The 19,491-nt window shown below is 40.7% G+C and overlaps 1 protein-coding gene across 1 annotated transcript in view; it reads left to right on the top strand.

Annotated features, from left to right (window-relative positions):
- ATF6 (activating transcription factor 6) overlaps positions 1-19,491 on the top strand; it is an 82,858-nt gene that overhangs the window by 38,714 nt on the left and 24,653 nt on the right. The window contains 7 exon segments of the mRNA XM_069967413.1: positions 3,470-3,655; positions 5,822-5,913; positions 6,961-7,092; positions 7,941-8,057; positions 11,214-11,310; positions 12,231-12,292; positions 15,215-15,326. Of these exon segments, the coding sequence (XP_069823514.1) occupies positions 3,470-3,655; positions 5,822-5,913; positions 6,961-7,092; positions 7,941-8,057; positions 11,214-11,310; positions 12,231-12,292; positions 15,215-15,326 (798 nt within the window).

The raw sequence follows: 19,491 nt of genomic DNA, 5'->3' as shown, positions 1-19,491 counted from the left end.
GTCCGCCCCTCATTCTGTCAAAATTTTCTCATAGACTTAGGGCCCTATTACAAGGGACTATTATCGTGCAAAAAATCGTTATATTGTTTGAATGTAAATGATGATCGTTCTGTGTATTTGCAGGCAACGATCGGAAAATCCTTCGTATGTCGTTGATCATTGATTTAGATCTGAACCTAAAATTATCGTTAATCGTTCTCTGTAATTCCATTCGTTTGCTCAAGTTCCGCATTTGTTCACTAATCGTTCAGTGTAATTGCACATTGTTCATCATTTTGCCGGGATCAGAAGGGGTAAAGGATCATAGTAACTATCGCAACAACAATCGTAGTAACGTCTATCGTTCTGTGTAATATGGTGAATGATTTCAGGTTAACGATAAACAATCTCTTTTGCGATCATTTATCGTTAGTCGTTAATCGTTAAAAATCGTTCAGAATAATAGGACCCTTACATTCAGAATATTGACTGACTGCATGGCCGTCCGGGGAGAATGAGGTCTAAGCAGTATCACCTGCTGGGATCAATAACTTTTCACATGTCTGATGACTTCAAAAGTTATTTTTAGTGCCAGGTACACTTTAAGGAACACTCAATGGACACTCTGCATCGGGATGTGTGAAAGAATAAAGTTCTTTTTCTGGGTTTTTGCTGTTACCGGGAACATCAACTTTACCTTGTCAACACTTTCCTCATCACCTATCTAGGGCTGGTAGTAAAATTCACTGACCTGTTCAATTCAGTGACTTTCTCTATATTAAGAAACTCATCAAATCGTCTCCTCTATTTATAGTGATAGAAGTTATAACTTGTGAATTTTTGAGATCATCACGCCTGGAATGGATTAGGACTCATAAATCCTTGCTTGGCTTTGAGCGTGAATAGAAATAGTCAGATTCGTGGATGGAGGACATGGCAGGCCAATAAAGTATGTGTGTGTCAGAGATAGGTGATTTCAGCCCGGTCTGGACCATGCGTAAAATGACATCATGCGCTTGTTTTTGATTTTTTTAATCTATAAAGTTTCAGAATATTTCCTGTTTACGACCATCAGACGCAGTCTTTCTTGACTTCTTATGATCTGGATACAATCCCAATCCCTTGTGCATTTATGACTGTATATGTTTTCTCCCGAGCAGCTGTCAACAAGTATGTTAGTAATGGGTCGTTGTGCCATTCACCGCCTTCTCAGTGCTACTTGTATGTGCTGCTCTGTGTTGTAGCAATATAGCTAAAATGCATCAGAGCGACCTGGAGGGTCCAGACTTAAAGGAGAAGTCCAGTGAAAAATTTTATTAAGGTATTGCACTGCCCCCCAAAAGTTATACAAATCACCAATATACAATTATTATGGGGAATGCTTATAAAGAGCTTTTTTTCCCTGCACTTACTACTGCATCAAGGCTTCATTTCCTGGATAACATGGTGATGTCACTTCTTGGATAACATGGTGATGTCACTTCTTGGATAACATGGTGATGTCACTTCTTGGATAATATGGTGATGTCACTTCCTGGATAACATGGTGATGTCACTTCCTGGATAACATTGTGATTTCACGACCCGACTCCCAGAGCTGTGCGGGCTATGGCTGCTGGAGAGGATGATGGGAGGGGGGATGGTCAGTGTCCCTCCAGTGCCCTGTGTCCCTCAGTGTCCCGCTGCCATCATCCTCTCCAGCAGCCACAGTCCGCACAGCTCTGGGAGTTGGGTCGTGACATCACCATGTTATCCAGGAAGTGACATCACCATTTTATCCTGGAAGTGAAGCCTTGATGCAGTAGTAAGTGCAGGGAAAAAACACTTTATGTGCATTTCCCATAATAACTTTTGGAGGGGCAATATAATACTGTTATAAAAATTTTCACCAGACTTCTCCTTTAATATAAACAGGTTCCTTAAAGGAGATCTGTCACCCCTTGTGTCCCGACCCCCAGCTCGATCCCCTTATACTGACCTGATCCCGCCGAGTCCCGCTCCCGGAGCCGGTCCCGGGACGGAGATATTCTGGTCAGAAGCCGGCGCGCGCTGTGGAGATGGGTCTGGCGTCCATAGAGAATGAATGGAGCCGGACTCCTCTCTGCAGTGGCTTCTGACCAGGATATCTCACTCAGGATGGGTCAGTATAAGGGGATCTAGCTGGGGGTCGGGAAGTCCTCTTTAATACACTTCTGATGGGAGGTTGTGAGGTTTTTTTCTTGTCCTATGTTAGATCAAGGAAAAGAAGAATGATATAAAGAACCACCCGTCTGATTCTCCCATTCATGTTACATTTCGGGGGTCTATTGGTAGAATACATTAGGATACTATCTGACCTGTACTGCTGTGTGCATATAGTGCGGTAATAGACTTTTGTAGGGTAAACTTAGGGCACATTACACAGAAAGATTATCGTGAGAAAAAAGCCATTTCTTTCAAATTTAAGCGATAATTTTCCTGTGTGTGTGTGTGGACAACGATCTAACGACTAATAAAAATCAGTTCAAGCATCATTGATGGCATCTTTTAAGCTGACCATAAAATCATTTGTTATTCGTTCACAAACTTTTCGGCATATGTACACATTGTTCGTTATTACAATAGTTCGTATACCAGAGTAACTAACGGCTATCGTTCCATGTATTATGGTGAATGATTTCAGGTCGTTTGTAAAATCTCGCATTTGTGATCGATAATAGGAAAAAAAAAAAAAAAAAACACAAAATTGCTTTGTCAGACTCTTAGTCTTGCCTTGGATTACGAGCAAAATTAGTTCCGGGACCGTGCTTGTAATCACAATCACTCTTAAAGCGCTGTGGCCAGTGATTGGCTGAGCTGGCTGTCACTCCCGAGTCATATTTGTCTTGAAGGTAGTGGAGCTGCAGTCAGCAGGGGACACCTGAGAGGACAATCAGGACATCGGGGGAGCATGGAAAGGTAAGCATAACATGTTTGTTATGTTTACCAAGAGTGCAGCAATATATAAAAAACATTTAAACACTGGATAAACCCTTTAAAGGGAGTGTCTTACAGGATTATGGGTATGTATTTGCTCATAGGGATCTTACTACTGGGGACCCGAGTCTTCTGTTCAAATGGAGAGCCGTGTTTCCAATCACTGTATGGTCTCCACTCATGAACACTGCACTCAACCGAATCTGGCAGCTCCCATCAAGAATGACTGAATTGGCTGCACATACAAACAACCCGCTGCTGCATTCTATCGGGAGGCTCCGGCCCCATTTTCAAGTTTGCAAGAGGCTCATCAGTCAGACCCCTCGTGATTAGATAGTTGGGGGATAACTTCAAGATTGGATAACCCCTGTGCTGTATAATGTTCACTATTGTTGCATGTGTAATTTTCACATTTTCTTCCATCCATTTCTGTTATTATTGTGTCTTTGCACTGAATAGACAAGTGTTACTCTTTCTTTGATTCTTTACATTAGTTTACAGCCCAATAACTTTATTTGTTATTTTGTTCAAATAGATGAACGTGATACGACGGCAACAAAGAATGATCAAAAACCGCGAGTCAGCATTTCAGTCCCGGAGGAAGAAAAAGGAATACATGCAGGGCTTAGAGATGCGGCTGAGGGCTGCCTTGTCTGAGAACGAAAGGCTCAAGAAGGAAAATGGCTCCTTGCAGAAACTACTGGAAGAAGTTGTGTCTGAGGTAGTAAAAATATCATCTATATATTTATCTATCTAACTATTGATCATCTATCTATCTATTGATCATCTATCTCTCTATCTCTAATCTCCTCTCATTGTGCGGAAGAGCAATGTATATCAGGGATGGCGAATCTTCAACCCTCCTACTGTTGCAAATCTACAATTCCTATCATGCCCGGACAGCCAAACGCAAAAAAGCCTCAGTGTGGCCTGGGTTAGGTGTGATTTATCTAGTCGGGGGTTAATAATGCCCCTTCCCACTGGGTTTGAATGACCTGAAACTTGAGGATGAAGAGACACTATTGCACAGGACCCACTTTTCAATGAGAAGTTAGAAAGATTTATTAAACTTCAAGTTTTAAAAGGGGGTCACTAAGTATAAAATAACATCTATAAAAAGGCTTCATGTGGGGTAAGACCCAGATGAATCACATCTTGTGGGAGTTCAGGTTTCCAGAATATTCTGAGATCATTACCATTTGTACGTTTCTGGACTGCCTTTCCAAATATTATTCAAAATCGCATGTACAAAGTTTTTTTTTTTGTTTTTTTTTTTTGCCATATGTAATATTGACTCCCTGTTCTAAAGATAGAAAGATGTTGGATTACTGGGGATCCTACTCCAGCACCCCCACTGGTCGGCTGATTTAAGGGGCCACAGTGTGAGTGATGCTAACAAAACGAGGAGTCCTCAAAACTAATTACAGTGCCATGGCCCCTTTAATCAACTGCTGAGAGTCGGACACCCACCGGTCTGATTTTTATGACCTAACCTAAAGACATGTCATCTGTGGACGACTGTGTCCTGCTAGTCTGCACGGGAAGAGACAGATATACTTTGGGGGGGGGGGGGGGGGGGGGGGCGTTAGTATCTGAGTTAGGCTATGTTCACACACAGTATTTTTGCTCAGTATTTTGCAACCAAAACCAGGAGTGGATTGAGAACGCAGAAAGGCTATGTTTGTACTCTGTTAAAATTTAGTGCTGGCTGCCATTTAAGGGTACCTTCCGGAACCATGAAATCTGCTGCGGATCCAGTGTCAGTTCGTCCCTATGATAATACATACTCGTAGCGGGATTAACATCCCGGTGCGAGTACGTAAGTTTCAATCCACTTCTGGTTTTGGTTGCAAAATACTGACCAAAAATACTGTGTGTGAACATAGCCTTAGAGTGTGTTCCCATATATTGATAGTTATCCAAACGCTGTGAAAACCACATGCCCATTCTCCCCTAATAGCCATGCAGTGTTGCTGGGATTATCGGCAACATTGTGCCACTATTGGTTGAGAATGGGGGCATAGTGTCCACAGCGATGGGATCTGATGGGTATAAATGCATTAAGAACCACCTTGATTCCCTTATGTTGAAATTCTTGTTTTTAGTCCCAGATAAACCTATAAAGTTGAGTTCATGGTCTTATTTAAATGTAACTGTTAATAAATCTTTAACTACTCATTGAGAGATCTGTCCGGCCCTGTTGTCCGTCCTCTCTAAGTGCAGCTCAGGTTTCATGTTAATGCATTTTAAGTACTTTAGGTAAAGTTGTCAATCATTGAGCTAAGAATCGTAGTTGAGGAGCCCTGGGATCGGAGCAGAACCTTCCTTCCACTTAGTGGGTTACATTGTATAATACTAAGATTCTGTATATCACACCTAGTGATTGTAGTCAGGAAGCATTGTGGCTCAGTAGTTAGCACTATTGTTTGTAAGGGTTTCCTCCATCACCCCAAAAACACTGATGCTGCGAATCCCAATAGTCAGGGACTGATCTAAATAATGACTCGCTCTGTACAACACCAATTATTATCATTGGAGTGATAATTAGACATAAGGGGTCTTACAGTACGTTGGGCCGGACCCTAAGCTGATCGACTGGATCCCATTTTACGTGAAGCCCTAGGGCTGCATCCAATTTTTCCAAGCAGTGGGATTCATCAGCTGAGCGATCAGGTTCGGGGTTCGGCCCAACTTGCTGTAACCAGGCTCATCTCTAGGGATAATCAATGCTTTTTATTATACACTGTAGAGATAATGATGAAGTCAAGTGATTTATTTGCATTTATTGGACAGTTCTTTAAAAAAAAAAAAAAATAAATAAAATTGCGCTACAAGCATTAGCGTCGTAGTAGTGAATATATTTTAATATTAAGGTTTTGTCTTGCAGAATCAGAAGCTTAAAGTGACTGCTCCAAAGAGGAGAGCCGTGTGTCTCATGATGCTGGCTGCATTTTTAATGATGAATTTTAGCCCCATAAGGTAAGTAATATAGCCCGGACACTGTGTAATTGTCATAGTTTGTCAGTGGTGTATTACACATGGTGCTAGTGGCTCTTTCTCCATTCGGTTGGTTTCACACTGGCCAAAATTTTTGCAGAAAACGCCGAAAGAAAATCCCAATGGCGTTTTCCGCAAAAATTTTGGCCAGTGTCAAACCAACTGAATTTTTTAGCATAAATGCAGCGACCAGATATTAGCTGTGAGTCATTGGAATTTTATGAAGTGTCATACTTGGTGTTTTTTTTCCGGTGCTTTCTTTGAGCTCTGGCAGTTTTTTAAAAATGCAACATGCTGAGGATTTGGTGTTTTTTCTTTCTGCGAACTGGGGCATTTTTCTCCTTTGAGTTCAATGGAATTTCTTCTGTTCATCTCAAAAACGCCAAGGGCAAAAAAAGCCAATCGTACCTAAAGTCAAAAACACTGGGGGAAAAAAAGGCAAGATAATCTTTGTATACAACCGCTGTATACATTACCAGTCCTGTTAGTCCATTGATTGATTGACTGACTGAGTGGGACATCAGGATGCTGGGAGCCTTTTAAAGCAAGCTTGAACGCGGACTGGTAATGTATACACCAGGCCACCATTAAGGGGGCTGGCTTTTACATACTCACATCGGGATGAAAATTCTGCTTCAAGTATGTAATCCTATTCAGAATGACAGTAAGGGATTCGCAGAGGATTTGGCTGCAAACTCGCAGTGTAAAATCCACTGCAGGTCAGTTACGTGTGAACCCACTCTTAAGAACATTTTTATCATGTCTCCACAGAGACCAGCCAATGTCGCTTTTTCCCCTCCTCACGGTCTTGGTGTCTTCACCAGGAGCCTCTCCCCTTCCCACAAAATATGAAAGGAAACTTTTTATTATTTTTATATTTATTATTTCACCAATATGCCTAAGAGGGCATTTGGTGCACTGGGCATAGTACATTGCCCACTACCTTTTCGTGAATATTCAGCTAGCCTCTTGAGCGATTTTAGTACTTTCATGATCAAGTAATGTTTACATTTTCTTTTTCCTTTATAGTATCTTGGAGTCTAACCCAGGTCCCTTTGATGTAGAAGTGAGTCCTATTCGACAAAGCAGTAGACACTTGCTTGAATTTTCACCTGGTACAATGGATGAAAAGGACAAAGAAATTCCACCACTGGATATAAGGTACTTTTATTGTGTTTTATCTATCTGTATATTATTATAGGGGTGCTTTCAAATCAATTTGTTTCAGAATGTCCGACACAGTTCTCTTTTCTGTTGCCACCTCTGTCTATGTCAGGAACTGTTCAGAGCAGGAACGTTTTCCTATCGGGATTTACTGCTGTTCTGGGCAGTTGCTGACATAGATAGAGGTGGCAGCAGAGAGCACTGTGTCAGACTGGATAAAATACACCACTTCCTACAGGACATACAGCAGCTGATAAGTACTGGAAGATTGGAGATTGTTAAATAGAAGTAAATTACAGAACTATATAACTTTCAAACACTAGCTAATGTGAACGAAAAAATAGCTGGAGTACCCCTTTAAGTGTATCTTGCCATAGTGTAAGAATAACCAAACAGTATAGCCTGGAGAATGATACTTTGTAGGGAACTAAGTTGTGCAGCTGTTGAAGTATTTAGCTCACAGAGCATTTTCTAGGCTGGATTCAAGACTAGCTGTATACAGGCTTGCTGCCGCTGGATATACACAGGCATTCTCATTCATTGACAGCACGGACATATCTTGTAAAGAACTGAAACATAAATGTTCTTAATTTTTATACAACCTGTGTACCATGTGTCCGAGATTCGCCAAATGTATCATGTCGCCTACGCCATTTTGGCTATTCATGAATGTCTGCATGCTACACTTCTGACCCCCGCTCTGTCTTACCGAATAAATGGCTTCTCATCTAATTGTTTTTTCCAGCTTCATCCATCAGCGTTGTGACTGATACATCATGAACTGATGGTGAATGTATTTAGTATTTTACCATCATTTACTATCTCTTTTATTCTCTGCTTTCTAGACTTGAACATCAGATCTCGACTGAAAAGGCATTGATGGTTGTGAAAGAGGATCCCGTGATTTACATTCCTCCTCCGCCTCCCTGCCGACCACATGTCAACCAAACAGAATCCCTCAGGTCAGCAGAAATCTCAATTCCAATTATGCGTGAAATTATTTCAGAATTAAGTCCAGTTCTTCATTGCATGTATATATTATTTATAGGCTGAATTTATATGGCACAAAGTCCACATCCATTCTCATTCCTATCTTTAGTCTATAAAAACACACCGCTTATGAATGGATTAGAATAGGCTGGAATTATTAAATGGGTGATAGTCCCAGTAGAGCTGATTGAAGAGGTTGCAGCGCTTTGGTGAGCATTATGACCTAGGCACAGCTCCGTACATTTTGTATTGGCCATGTCTGGTACTGCAGCTCATCAAGTTAAGGTGTTGCTCCAGTGAAAATCTTTTTCTTTCAAATCATCTGGTGTCAGAAAGTTATATAGATTTGTAATTTACTCCTATTAAAAAAAAATCTTGTCTTCCTGTACTTATTAGCTGACGTATGTCCTGCAGGAAATGTTGTTTTATTTTAAGTCTGACACTTTGTCTCTGCTAACATCTCTGGCCAAGACAGGAACTGTCCAAAATAGTAGAGGTTTTCTATGGGCATTCATATAAAACTGAGACAGAGTTCCTGTCTCGGCCAGAGATGTCAGCAGAGAGCACTGTGTCAGACTGAAAATAAAACATTTCCTGCAGGACATACAGCAGCTCATAAGTATGGGAAGACTTAAGATTTTTTAATAGAAGTAAATTATAAATCTAAATAACTTTCTGATATCAGTTGATTTGAAAGAAAAAGATTTTCGCTGGACAACCCCTTTAATAGGGTTTGGCTGCAATACCATACTTTCACAAGTGGCTGAGCCTGTTGTTAAAGGTGCAGCTTCAAATACCCTTCAGTAACCTGATCAGTAGGGATACCAGGAGTGGAACCCCCAGCAATCTAATATTAGTGGTCTTTTCTAATTGTCCCGGATGACCCCAGTAAATAGTTGTTGCTGTGTGTCAGTATCTGCCTGGTTCTCCTCCATAACTAAGTGAAGCTTGTTCTACACAATCCCACCGCAGTAAGAAGCATTGCACGTCCAAGTCCTTTCCATCAGTAACCGGGAATTTACTGAGCTATTCTTGGATCCTCCCCGTGATTTATGGAGTGTTCATATTCGCCAGATCACTTATGTTTGTATAGACAAAAGCAGAGCACAAACCTCTAGCCAAAGTGTGCTGAAAAAGCTTTTCCTTCTCTCCCTGGCAGTCTGAATCTGGCCTCCATTCCCCTCTCGAGTTATGATTGACTTATCGGAGGGGGGGAGGAGGGACGTTTCTTCAAGTTTTTCATCGCATTCATCCGATCCTAACCAGGACCATGCAAAATCCTGTCACCTATTAGTTGCTGATGACAACAAATCCCTTCTTTGAGGTTTATTTGCAAATGATATGACAAAGATGGATGATGCGTAGTTGTAGTGGCTTTTGATCTCTGTATATCCTGCCTCCGGGATTTGTTTCTCTTTTATTCCTGGATGTAGAGTATTTAGGTTTTATAATGTGAAAATTACCTTACCTCACCATAGTAATAAAACCTATGACATAAGTCATTCCAGCAAATGTACAAAGGGGGATATAATATATACTGTGAGTTTTTATATATATAAAATATATAAATATATATATATATATATATATATATATATATATAGTATATGTGTGTGTGTGTATGTATGTATATATATATATATATATATATATATATATATATATATATATATATATATATATATATATACACATTATGTATGTGTGTAATAAATATAAATATATATACACACACACACATACATTCATTATGTATGTGTGTAATATATATATTATAATATAATTTTGAAATCTCACTGAGCTTTTGTTTGAATAATTATATGAAGTATGAGTCATCTGAAGCCCGGCCAGGTCTGGAGGAAACAGTGAAATTATAACAGAGAACAGACAACTAGGTAGCAGACCTCTAAGCCGTGTGAGATTGATGCCATACAGCTTTCTACTTGAGATGTGAAAACTTTATGGCTGGAATCACACATGCAGTTTTTGGTGCAGTTTAACCCACACCGAAAGTCCTTTCTCTGCATTTCTCTTTGCCTCTTTGAATCTCCTCCTTTATTTGGCTCAAATTGCATCAAAAACCACATGTGTGCTTCCAGCTTAAGGTTGGTTACAAACAGAGAATTTTGAAAAAACATCTTTGTCATTTTTTTCGAACCAAAGTCAGAAGTGAGTCCAGCAGGTAGGAGACGCATAGGTTGGTTTTTCATATTTGTCGTTCTCTTGAGTCTATTCTTGGATCAAAAAACTGCAAAGGCGTTCACCTAATACCATCTCTGTGATGTGAATGGGACTTCCCCGTTCAAATGAGTGGAACTGCTCTTTAGTCCACAGATATTTCTGCAACTTCTCTGTCACACAGAACCTATCCCTAAAATGAGTATGTCAGCTGTAATTTAGGTTCCAAACTGCTGACACTGTTACAGAAACACATTGTACCTTTCATATATCCAGCTGTGCTTCCATAACTTAGATAAAAATACTTTTATTCTTTAGTGCGAAAAGTCTTTCCCAAGCTCTTAAATTGGCGAGGCCTGTAGTATCCTCCGTATCATCCATATTTTTGTGGATATTTAAGTGTTGATAGTAAAAAAAATAAAAATAAAAAGAGAGTACTGGCCACATTGTGACACTAGATAGACTTTTATTGGTGTGTTAGTGCCACAGTTACGGTCTGCACTTGGACATGTGTTTTTTTTTTGTGGCACAGATGACGGATCTGCAAAATTTGCAAATGTGTGAATAGGCACACACAAACCAGTGAGATATAAATGTCCACAATTATAGACCTGCAGGCCTAAGGCCTACCTGCCCCCTCTCTCAGCCTTATCCCTGCTTGTAAGCTGAGCCCCGATCTGGGATAAGGATGGGAGAGGGATCAAGGAGGCATTACAGCCTTCAGCACTTCAGAAGCTTGGGAACACCTCTTTGACACTTTGCACTTGAAAATAGTATTTCTCCATAAAAGTATTTCTCCATGTTACGGAAGCTCAGACATGGTTAGCAATACTTATGTACACACAAGAGAAGGCAATACCTTGTGCACAAGGCAAATATTCTCAGTTTTTCTGTTCCATCTTTTCAAATTGTGTCCACCAACAAATGTTTTCTCTTTTTCTTCTATTTAGGTTAAACCAAGAGCTTCGTGGCTGGGTCCATAGACATGAAGTTGAACGGACAAAGTCTAGACGAACACTTAGCACCCAAAAAGCAAAGCCAGAGCAGGTGAGATCATGGAGAAGGTCCTCATCTTCCTTGAGTCCTTCCTTAGTTGCTTCCTCAATATTACCTGCTTTCCCTTTCTGCCCTTATTATAGCCATATGACTAGCAGTCTGCATGTAAGCTTATGCATTTACATTTGCAGGCAGTAACTCATGGGTATTGTAGTTGAAACGATCTCATGAAATCAATTATCTCACTATGTGCACTTTGTATTAAAGCATTACTGTCACTTTAAGAAAATCTGGCATGTCAAAAGTTTTGATTGGTCAAGGTGGCGTGTTGGACTCCCCCACCAGTCTTCAAACTTTTGTAGCTTGCAGCTCTACTCATCTGATTGCAGAAGATGGTTCTATAGTAAGTCTATAGAGTAGATAAGAGAGCATCCATCTGCACAGTGAAGCGCTCAGTTAGGTGCTTCTCCTGGCTCCCCTATGTGAACAGTGGAGGGCTGAATACTTAGATCAAAACTTTTGTAGCTTGCAGCTCTACTCATCTGATTGCAGAAGATGGTTCTATAGTAAGTCTATAGAGCAGCTGTAGATAGAGAGCATCCATCTGCACAGTGAAGCGCTCAGTTAGGTGCTTCTCCTGGCTTCTCTATGTGAACAGTAGAGTGCTGAAACTTTTGACTTGTCTATCTATAATGTCAGGTTTTTCTTTTTTTAAAGTGACAGTAACGCTTTCACGTAGATTGAATTTACATTGCGTTAAATCTACTATACAACATTGCAGCGTACAAATTCCCCTTCTGCAGACACCGTGCGTTTTAACCATTGCTAATGCTCTCCATATGTCATTCCTATTGAATCTCTACTTTGAAAATCTATAATAGGAGTATCCAGGTTACGATATACTAGAAATCTTTAAAAAATTATTTCTCTTTTCTTTTCTTTTTTTTTCTATGTTACGTTTTGCATTACAGAAATCAGATGAAAAAGATGGCACACAACTAGTAACAATGCAATACACAGAGACCGGCCTAAAGTAAGTACATCTCCAAGGGACATCTCTAAACTATACTTGGGGCACTGGTTATCTGGTGTGGGTGGGCGAAAGTAGATTTGGAGGGTGATGTTGCTTACGTACCTAGAATATGGAGAGCCAAGTTTTTTCCATGCATGTGTTCTACTGTCGCCACTTCTTAAGCACATATAGCATACCACTAAATATAAATATTACTGCCATAAATTATACTTTTGCCACAATATACCATACAGCAATCAGAATAAAATATTCTCTAAGGGTCCTATTACACGGAGCGATTTTTAACGACTAACGATAAACGATCGCAAACGAGATTGTTTATTGTTAACCTGATATTGTTCACCATATTACACAGAACGATAGACGTTAGTTACCATCCTTGCTATGATTGTTTATTCCTCCTGATCACAGCAAAACAATGGACAATGTGCAATTACACTGAACGATTATTGAACAAATGCGGAACTTGAGCGTCCGAATGTGGAATTACAGCGATGTATTAACGATAATTTAGGTTCAGATCTAAATCAATTATTAACGACATACGAACGATTTTTCGATTGTTGCCTGCAATTACACAGAATGATTATCTTTTAAATTTGAACGATATTACGATTTTTCACACGATAATCGTCCCATGTAATAGGACCCTAAGTAGTCATTCATTTTTCTATCTGCTCCAGTCCAGCTATGATGCCCTTCTGCAGAGTTGGCTCTTCATGCTAATCACTTTTACACCATATCCCTCCCTCACCACAACAGTGTGAATGTCCTCCGTGTTATACCCAGTGCCCCTTGCCACTCTTCTTTCTTGCATAATCTCAGCCCACATATATCTCCTGTGGTCAGGCAGCCCATGTATAGATCTCCTGTGGTCAGGCTTCTCTTTATTTCTGACATCAGTTACTTAGGGTCGGTGAAGCAGCTGCAATTTAATACCCAGATAAAAGGAAATAAGTCCTCTGCATCTAACTAACAGATTCATAACTGGTCTGTTAAGTCATCTATTCTCCGCTATATGGCTGCATGTAATAGAGAGAGGAGCTGCTGAGCTTGGCTATATATACTAATCAGCCCTAATGCCTAAACTGATCACTTGCTTCACCAGTCAGTAGTCAGTTCTTGAAGCTTTGGATTGGAAACATGGCATCTGAATGACTGATAACAAGATGACTGCATCTCTAAACTGGCCAGTCTTGTAGGGTAATACTGGTATACAGTGGTTAGAGCTTACAAAGGTGGTTCAGAGAAGAATAACGAGCAAACTGATGACCAGGTCATGGGCACCCAGGGCAAGGAAAGAGAATGGGTGAACTGATGGCAGGGTCATGGGTACCCAGGGCAATAGAGGAGAATGGGTTAACTGATGGCAGGGTCATGGGTACCCAGGGCAATAGAGGAGAATGGGTTAACTGATGACAGGGTCATGGGTACCCAGGGCAATAAAGGAGAATGGGTTAACTGATGGCTGGGTAATGGGTACCCAGGGCAATAGAGGAGAATGGGTTAACTGATGGCTGGGTAATGGGTACCCAGGGCAATAGAGGAGAATGGGTTAACTGATGGCTGGGTCATGGGTACCCAGGACAAGGGAGGAGAACGGGTGACCTGATGACAGAGTCAAGGGTACCCAGAGTTTACTGACGTGTCGCTATTAAAGGCTAGTTTGGTCCCATTTTGCAGAAGAGCAATTCCTGAAACGTTTCTGTTGGCTATGATAAAAAGGTGTCCTAGTGTCGTGTGTGTCCTTTCCTGACAGTGGTATTGCCTAATGGCATTGGCCTTGTTCAGCAGGATATTGCACCCTGCCACACTGCAGAAATTGCTCAGAAATGAGGAACAAGACAAAGAGTTCATGGTCTTCACTTTGCTTCCATATTCATTGATCATTTGTGGGAAATGCTGAAAAAACTATTCGGGTCTATAGAGGCCGCACTTCACATCTTGCAGGACTTCAGGGATCGGCCGCTCTTGGTGTCATATCAGGGTACGTGCACACTACGGAATCCCGACGGAAAAGCCGTTGCGGATACTACAGCTTTTCACTCACTCGCGGACTCTGCATTTCCGTTCGTGCTGTAGACTCTATTCTATGCACGGGCGGATTCTGCCATCCGTCCAAAAAATGAATAGGTTCTGCGAGCGGGTGCGAGCTGCGGAATCCGCAACGGGTTTTCTGTCAGGATTCTGTAGTGTCAATGTACCCTAACACAGGACAACTTTAGAGGATTGTAATCCATGCCTCAATGGATCATTTTGGCAACATGAGGCGAATCAACGCAATACTACTTTTAATGTTATGGCTGATCACTGTATGTGTGCTTAATGTCAGTTGTTTTTTTTTCAATGGCTAAACTGCAAGTTTTTGTAGAACATTGTTGATGCTGACCATCTCATGGATGATGTAGCAATAATGCTAAGTAGTGGATAAAGAAGGTTCCAGTGGGTTTAGTGGGTATGCCCCCACTCAAGGAGAAATAGGGGGAGTGATACAAAGCTGGCTGAGATGCCAACAAGGAGTGAGTATAGGAGTAGTATAAAAAAGAGCGTTGACAGATGTCCACCAGCTGGAAGTGGGAGAAGTAATGGAATAGTGGGGTCAGACTACATAAGGAACAGAAAGAATATAGTCTCCAACAAAGCTTGTAAACTGTGTTATTACATATGTTGATGTTACATAAGATCGCATCAATCAGAAGTCTCAGTTTAGCCCTGAGTCATGGGAGAATAGCCTCACATGATACGGGGCTATCTATTCCCCCATTTGAGGGAATTCCCATAGACCTGTCTAGATAAGCACTGTCTATGATGGACGTTTTAAATTGGTCAGAACGCGATGAGATCTTTTCTGGGATTTGTTTAGCTTCCCAATGAGCAGTGTGCTGAGCAAACGTTTACCCTCCTCACTCTTTGCTTTCCTAGGAACTCCGCAAATGAATTACAGATCTATTATTCTTCACCAAGGAGCTATCAGGAGTTTTTGGAGGCGATCCGTAGAAGGGGCGATACTTTCTATGTCGTGTCTTTTCGGAAAGTAAGTATAAAATATGTTAGAAAAAGGTTTTATACTAATTTGTTATTTTAATTTTAACTTTTAAAACTTTATTTTTCTTGTTACATATTGTAGTGTTAAAGCAACCATCACAGCGCTCAGACTTGAGTTTATTCCATACGTTATTCCATACATTTTGTAAGGCTGGGTTCGCACTTTTTAAAGTGTTAGGGTCCTAATACACGGAGCGATTTTTAATGACTAATGATAAACGATCGCAAACGAGATTGTTTATCGTTAACCGGAAATCGTTCACCATATTACACAGAACGATGGTCGTTCGATACAGTTGTTACTATGATCGTTATTGTGATCGTTACTATGATCGTTTATTCCTTCTGATCCCAGCAAAACAATGAACAATGTGCAATTACACTGAACGATGAGTGAAAAAATGTGCAACTAGAGCGAACGAATGTGGAATTACAGTGAGCGATTTATCGATAATTTTAGGTTCAGATCTAAATTAACAATCAACGACATACCAACGATTTTTTGGTTGTTGCCTGCAACTACACAGAACGGTTATCATTTAAATTCAAATGATATAACGGTTTTTCTAATGTTCTTGTTAACCCCGAACATAGCCCACTTAGCAAGTATGGACCTGGCCTTACAAAAAAAAAATTGTAAAACCAAAACACGAAATACATTTAAAATACTGAACACAACATAAGAAATTAGACCTTGACTTTATTCACCTTGCTGGATTTAATCTAGTGGGATCTGCTACTACCACATGGATGCAGATTTTTTCCATGATTTCTGCCTCCTCCCCGCCTTGATGTTCCCCTCTCCCCACCCGCTTATCAGACGAGCGCGGCTTACACCACGTAAAGGATAAGAATCTGCAACTTTTCTGTGGTATATGACAGGGGCACATTGTTCCCACCTAATATATAATTTTATTTTTATGTATATACTGCAATAGTTCAAAACTTAAAGTGTCACTGTCGTGAATTTTTTTTTGCAGAAATCAATAGTCCAGGCGATTTTAAGAAACTTTGTAATTGGATTTATTATCCGAAAAATGCATTTTTATCATGAAAAAGCAGTTTGAAGCTCTCCCCCCTGTCTTCATTGTTCTCCTATGGAGAGAGCTAAAGAAAAGACCAAAACAGGACAACAAAGAGTTAATCTACAAATCCCTCATGGGATATCTCCTGTGACAGTCACCAGTGACCTGTCTGAGCTCAGATTACAGCTGTCACCCAGCTCCGTGCCTGTAATCCTCTGTTATCTGCTTTCTGCTGCCGGCTAACTCCCTCCTTCCTCCTCCCCCCTCCCCTCTCCCTAGAGCAGACAGGGGACGTCTCCTGCAACAAGTCACAATTTTCAGATTTTTCAGAGTGGATGAAAAAGAGGAAGGAGGGGGGGACCTGGGAAAAGGCTTTTTACATGCAGATAATGGCAGATTTGGCTAATAAACCCAATTACAAAGTTTCTTAAAATCGCCTGGACTATTGATTTCTGCAAAAAAAAAAAATACGACAGTGACTCTTTAAGAATGGTAAACTACTGCCGACATTCTCAATGAGCATCGGCCGGGCCTTTGTCTGACTTACATAATGAAGTCACTGATCCTGATCCCCAGCAGCAGATCACTAGTCCACACTGCCATTAGTAGAGAGGGGATTGAGATATTGGCGTGTTCAGTTATTCAGTCAGTACAGTGAAATATATACAGAGTACAGTATATACAATGACTGGGGTCAGAATCCTCCTCCACACGCAGCAGGGGAAACCCACAAGCATGCTGCTGGTTTTACTGTACATTGCCAGATCCTCCTTTCCTTACCCTTTATATGATACAATACGGAAATTTCTAGAATGTTTTTGGTCAATTTGAAATGGCTTTTTGGAAAACCTATTAATAGTGAATTCTTATTTCATGTTCTATTTCTTCCCGGTGCTTTATTAATTTTATGCATGCACCTTCTCTGTGTCATGAAAACTGTCCTTTTTAAATGATTTCTTATAAATGTGGCTCTGCGGCACGTTAACTTATAAAACTTTAAAAGGGAAGTCCGGCGAAAATATTTTTCTTTTAAATCAACTGGTTTTACAAAGTTATATAGTTTTGTAATTTACTTCTATTTAAAAATCTCCAATCTTCCCATAGTTATCAGCTGCTGTATGTCCTGCAGGAAGTGGTGTATTCTTTCCAGTCTGACACAGTGCTCTCTGCTGCCACCTCTGTCTATATCAGGAACTGTCCAGAGCAGTAGCAAATCCCCATAGGAAACCTCTCCTGCTCTGGACAGTTCCTGACATGGACAGAGGTGGCACTGTGTCAGACTGGAAAGAACACACCACTTCCTGCAGGACATACAGCAGCTGATTAGTACTGGAAGACTGGAGATTTTTAAATAGATGTAAATTACAAATCTATGTACCTGACACCAGTTGATTTGAAAGAAAAAAAATATTTTCACCGGACGGCCCCTTTAGGGTGCATTCACACGTACAGGATCTGCGGCAGATTTGAAGTTGCGTGTTCAAAGCAAATCTACACCATCAAATCTCCTGCAAATCCTGTATGTGTGAACCCACCCTTAGGGTCTGTTCACACTTACAGACTCGCTGCGTATTTATCGCTGTGAGTTTCTCGCACATAAATTCACAGCGATACTGATTGCTATCAAGCCAATGTATGTGTATTCTCGCTGCATGTTTGGTGCAATTTTTACATGCGAGTTTTAATTTTCACATGATTTTCACAGGCAAGTTCAACACCACAAAAAACGTAGCTACTTTCATGCGAGTTTGATGCGAGTTTGTACGTGTATATTTGTCGGTCAAATTCCTTGCAGTTACTCCATGTCCTAAATATTCCTGTTTACACAGATGACAAGTGTTACGTAGCGCGGGTTGACTATAAGACAATGGTCTTTGTCCTGCTGTTTGTTTATTGTACTGTTGTGCAAATTTCAGAAATTTTAACCTTTTTTTAAAAAAAAATAACACATTTCCAGTTGTTACTCTCCAATTATTATGTTACATGCGCACACGTGATTGCCAAAAAGTTCTCTTAACATGTGAGGAACACTGTGAAACCCTTTAATGAGGAGCCGCCCGGGGGGTTGTGTGAAAGTCGAGTTTATTCTGGTTTAGTTTGTTCTGGGCACGGAGATGCAGATTATTTATTGAACTCTTACTTGGGGGGGGGGGGGGGGTGAGTCACAGAAATTGTAGGCTATTGTAAGAGAGTTATAGTTCTGTTATTCTCATAAGGTTTTTTAGTGTAAAAACATTTCTTGAATAAAGTTGCCCAAAGCAGTCAGACTAGTAGTTAGAAATGAAATAGTTGCTCAGGGTAAGGATGTGTGTGTTCTGTAATATAACTTTTCACACAATACACAATGTATAACCAGTCTAATGCCCAGGCTAGGTTTACTCTTTAAAACAGGGAAGGGGAACCTTCGGGCCTCCAGCTGTTGCCAAACTACAATTCCCATCATGCCTGGGCAACCAAAGCTTTACAAAATGTTGCAAAAGATTAGGATACTGATGCAATATTTGCTATAGGAGTTAGGGTTGTGGAAAGGAAAGAATGGACTGAAACCATAAATTTTATTTACTCAATGGAAAAAAATCGAAAGAAGCAACCAAATTGAAATCAAACTGGTCGTAACGGACCACATTTTGTGCCTGTTGGTTGTCACACACCTTTATAACAATGTGCATTCCCCTTAAAGGAGAAATCCGTTGAATTTTTTTTTTTTTTTAAAGTATTGTATTGCCCCCCAAAAGTTATACAAATCACCAATATACACTTATTACGGGAAATGCTTATAAAGTGCTTTTTTCCCTGCACTTACTACTGCATCAAGGCTTCACTTCCTGGATAACATGGTGATGTCACTTCCTGGGTAACACGGTGATGTCACGTCTCAACTCCCAGAGCTGTGCGGGCTGTGGCTGCTGGAGAGGATGATGGCAGAGGGACACTGGGCATCCCTCTGCCATCCTCCTCTCCAGCAGCCACAGCCCGCACAGATGTGGGATTTGGGTCGAGACATTACCATGTTATCCAGGAAGTGACATCACCATGTTATCCAGGATGTGACATCACCATGGTATCCAGGAAGTGAAGCCTTGATGCAGTAGTGCAGGCAAAAAAGCACTTTATAGGCATTTCCCGTAA

Source organism: Dendropsophus ebraccatus, chromosome 4 (assembly GCF_027789765.1).
Source record: "Dendropsophus ebraccatus isolate aDenEbr1 chromosome 4, aDenEbr1.pat, whole genome shotgun sequence".
Taxonomy (NCBI): Eukaryota; Metazoa; Chordata; class Amphibia; order Anura; family Hylidae; genus Dendropsophus; species Dendropsophus ebraccatus.
The sequence above is the reverse complement of the archived record's forward strand: the minus strand, read 5'-3'. Positions and strand labels throughout refer to the sequence as shown.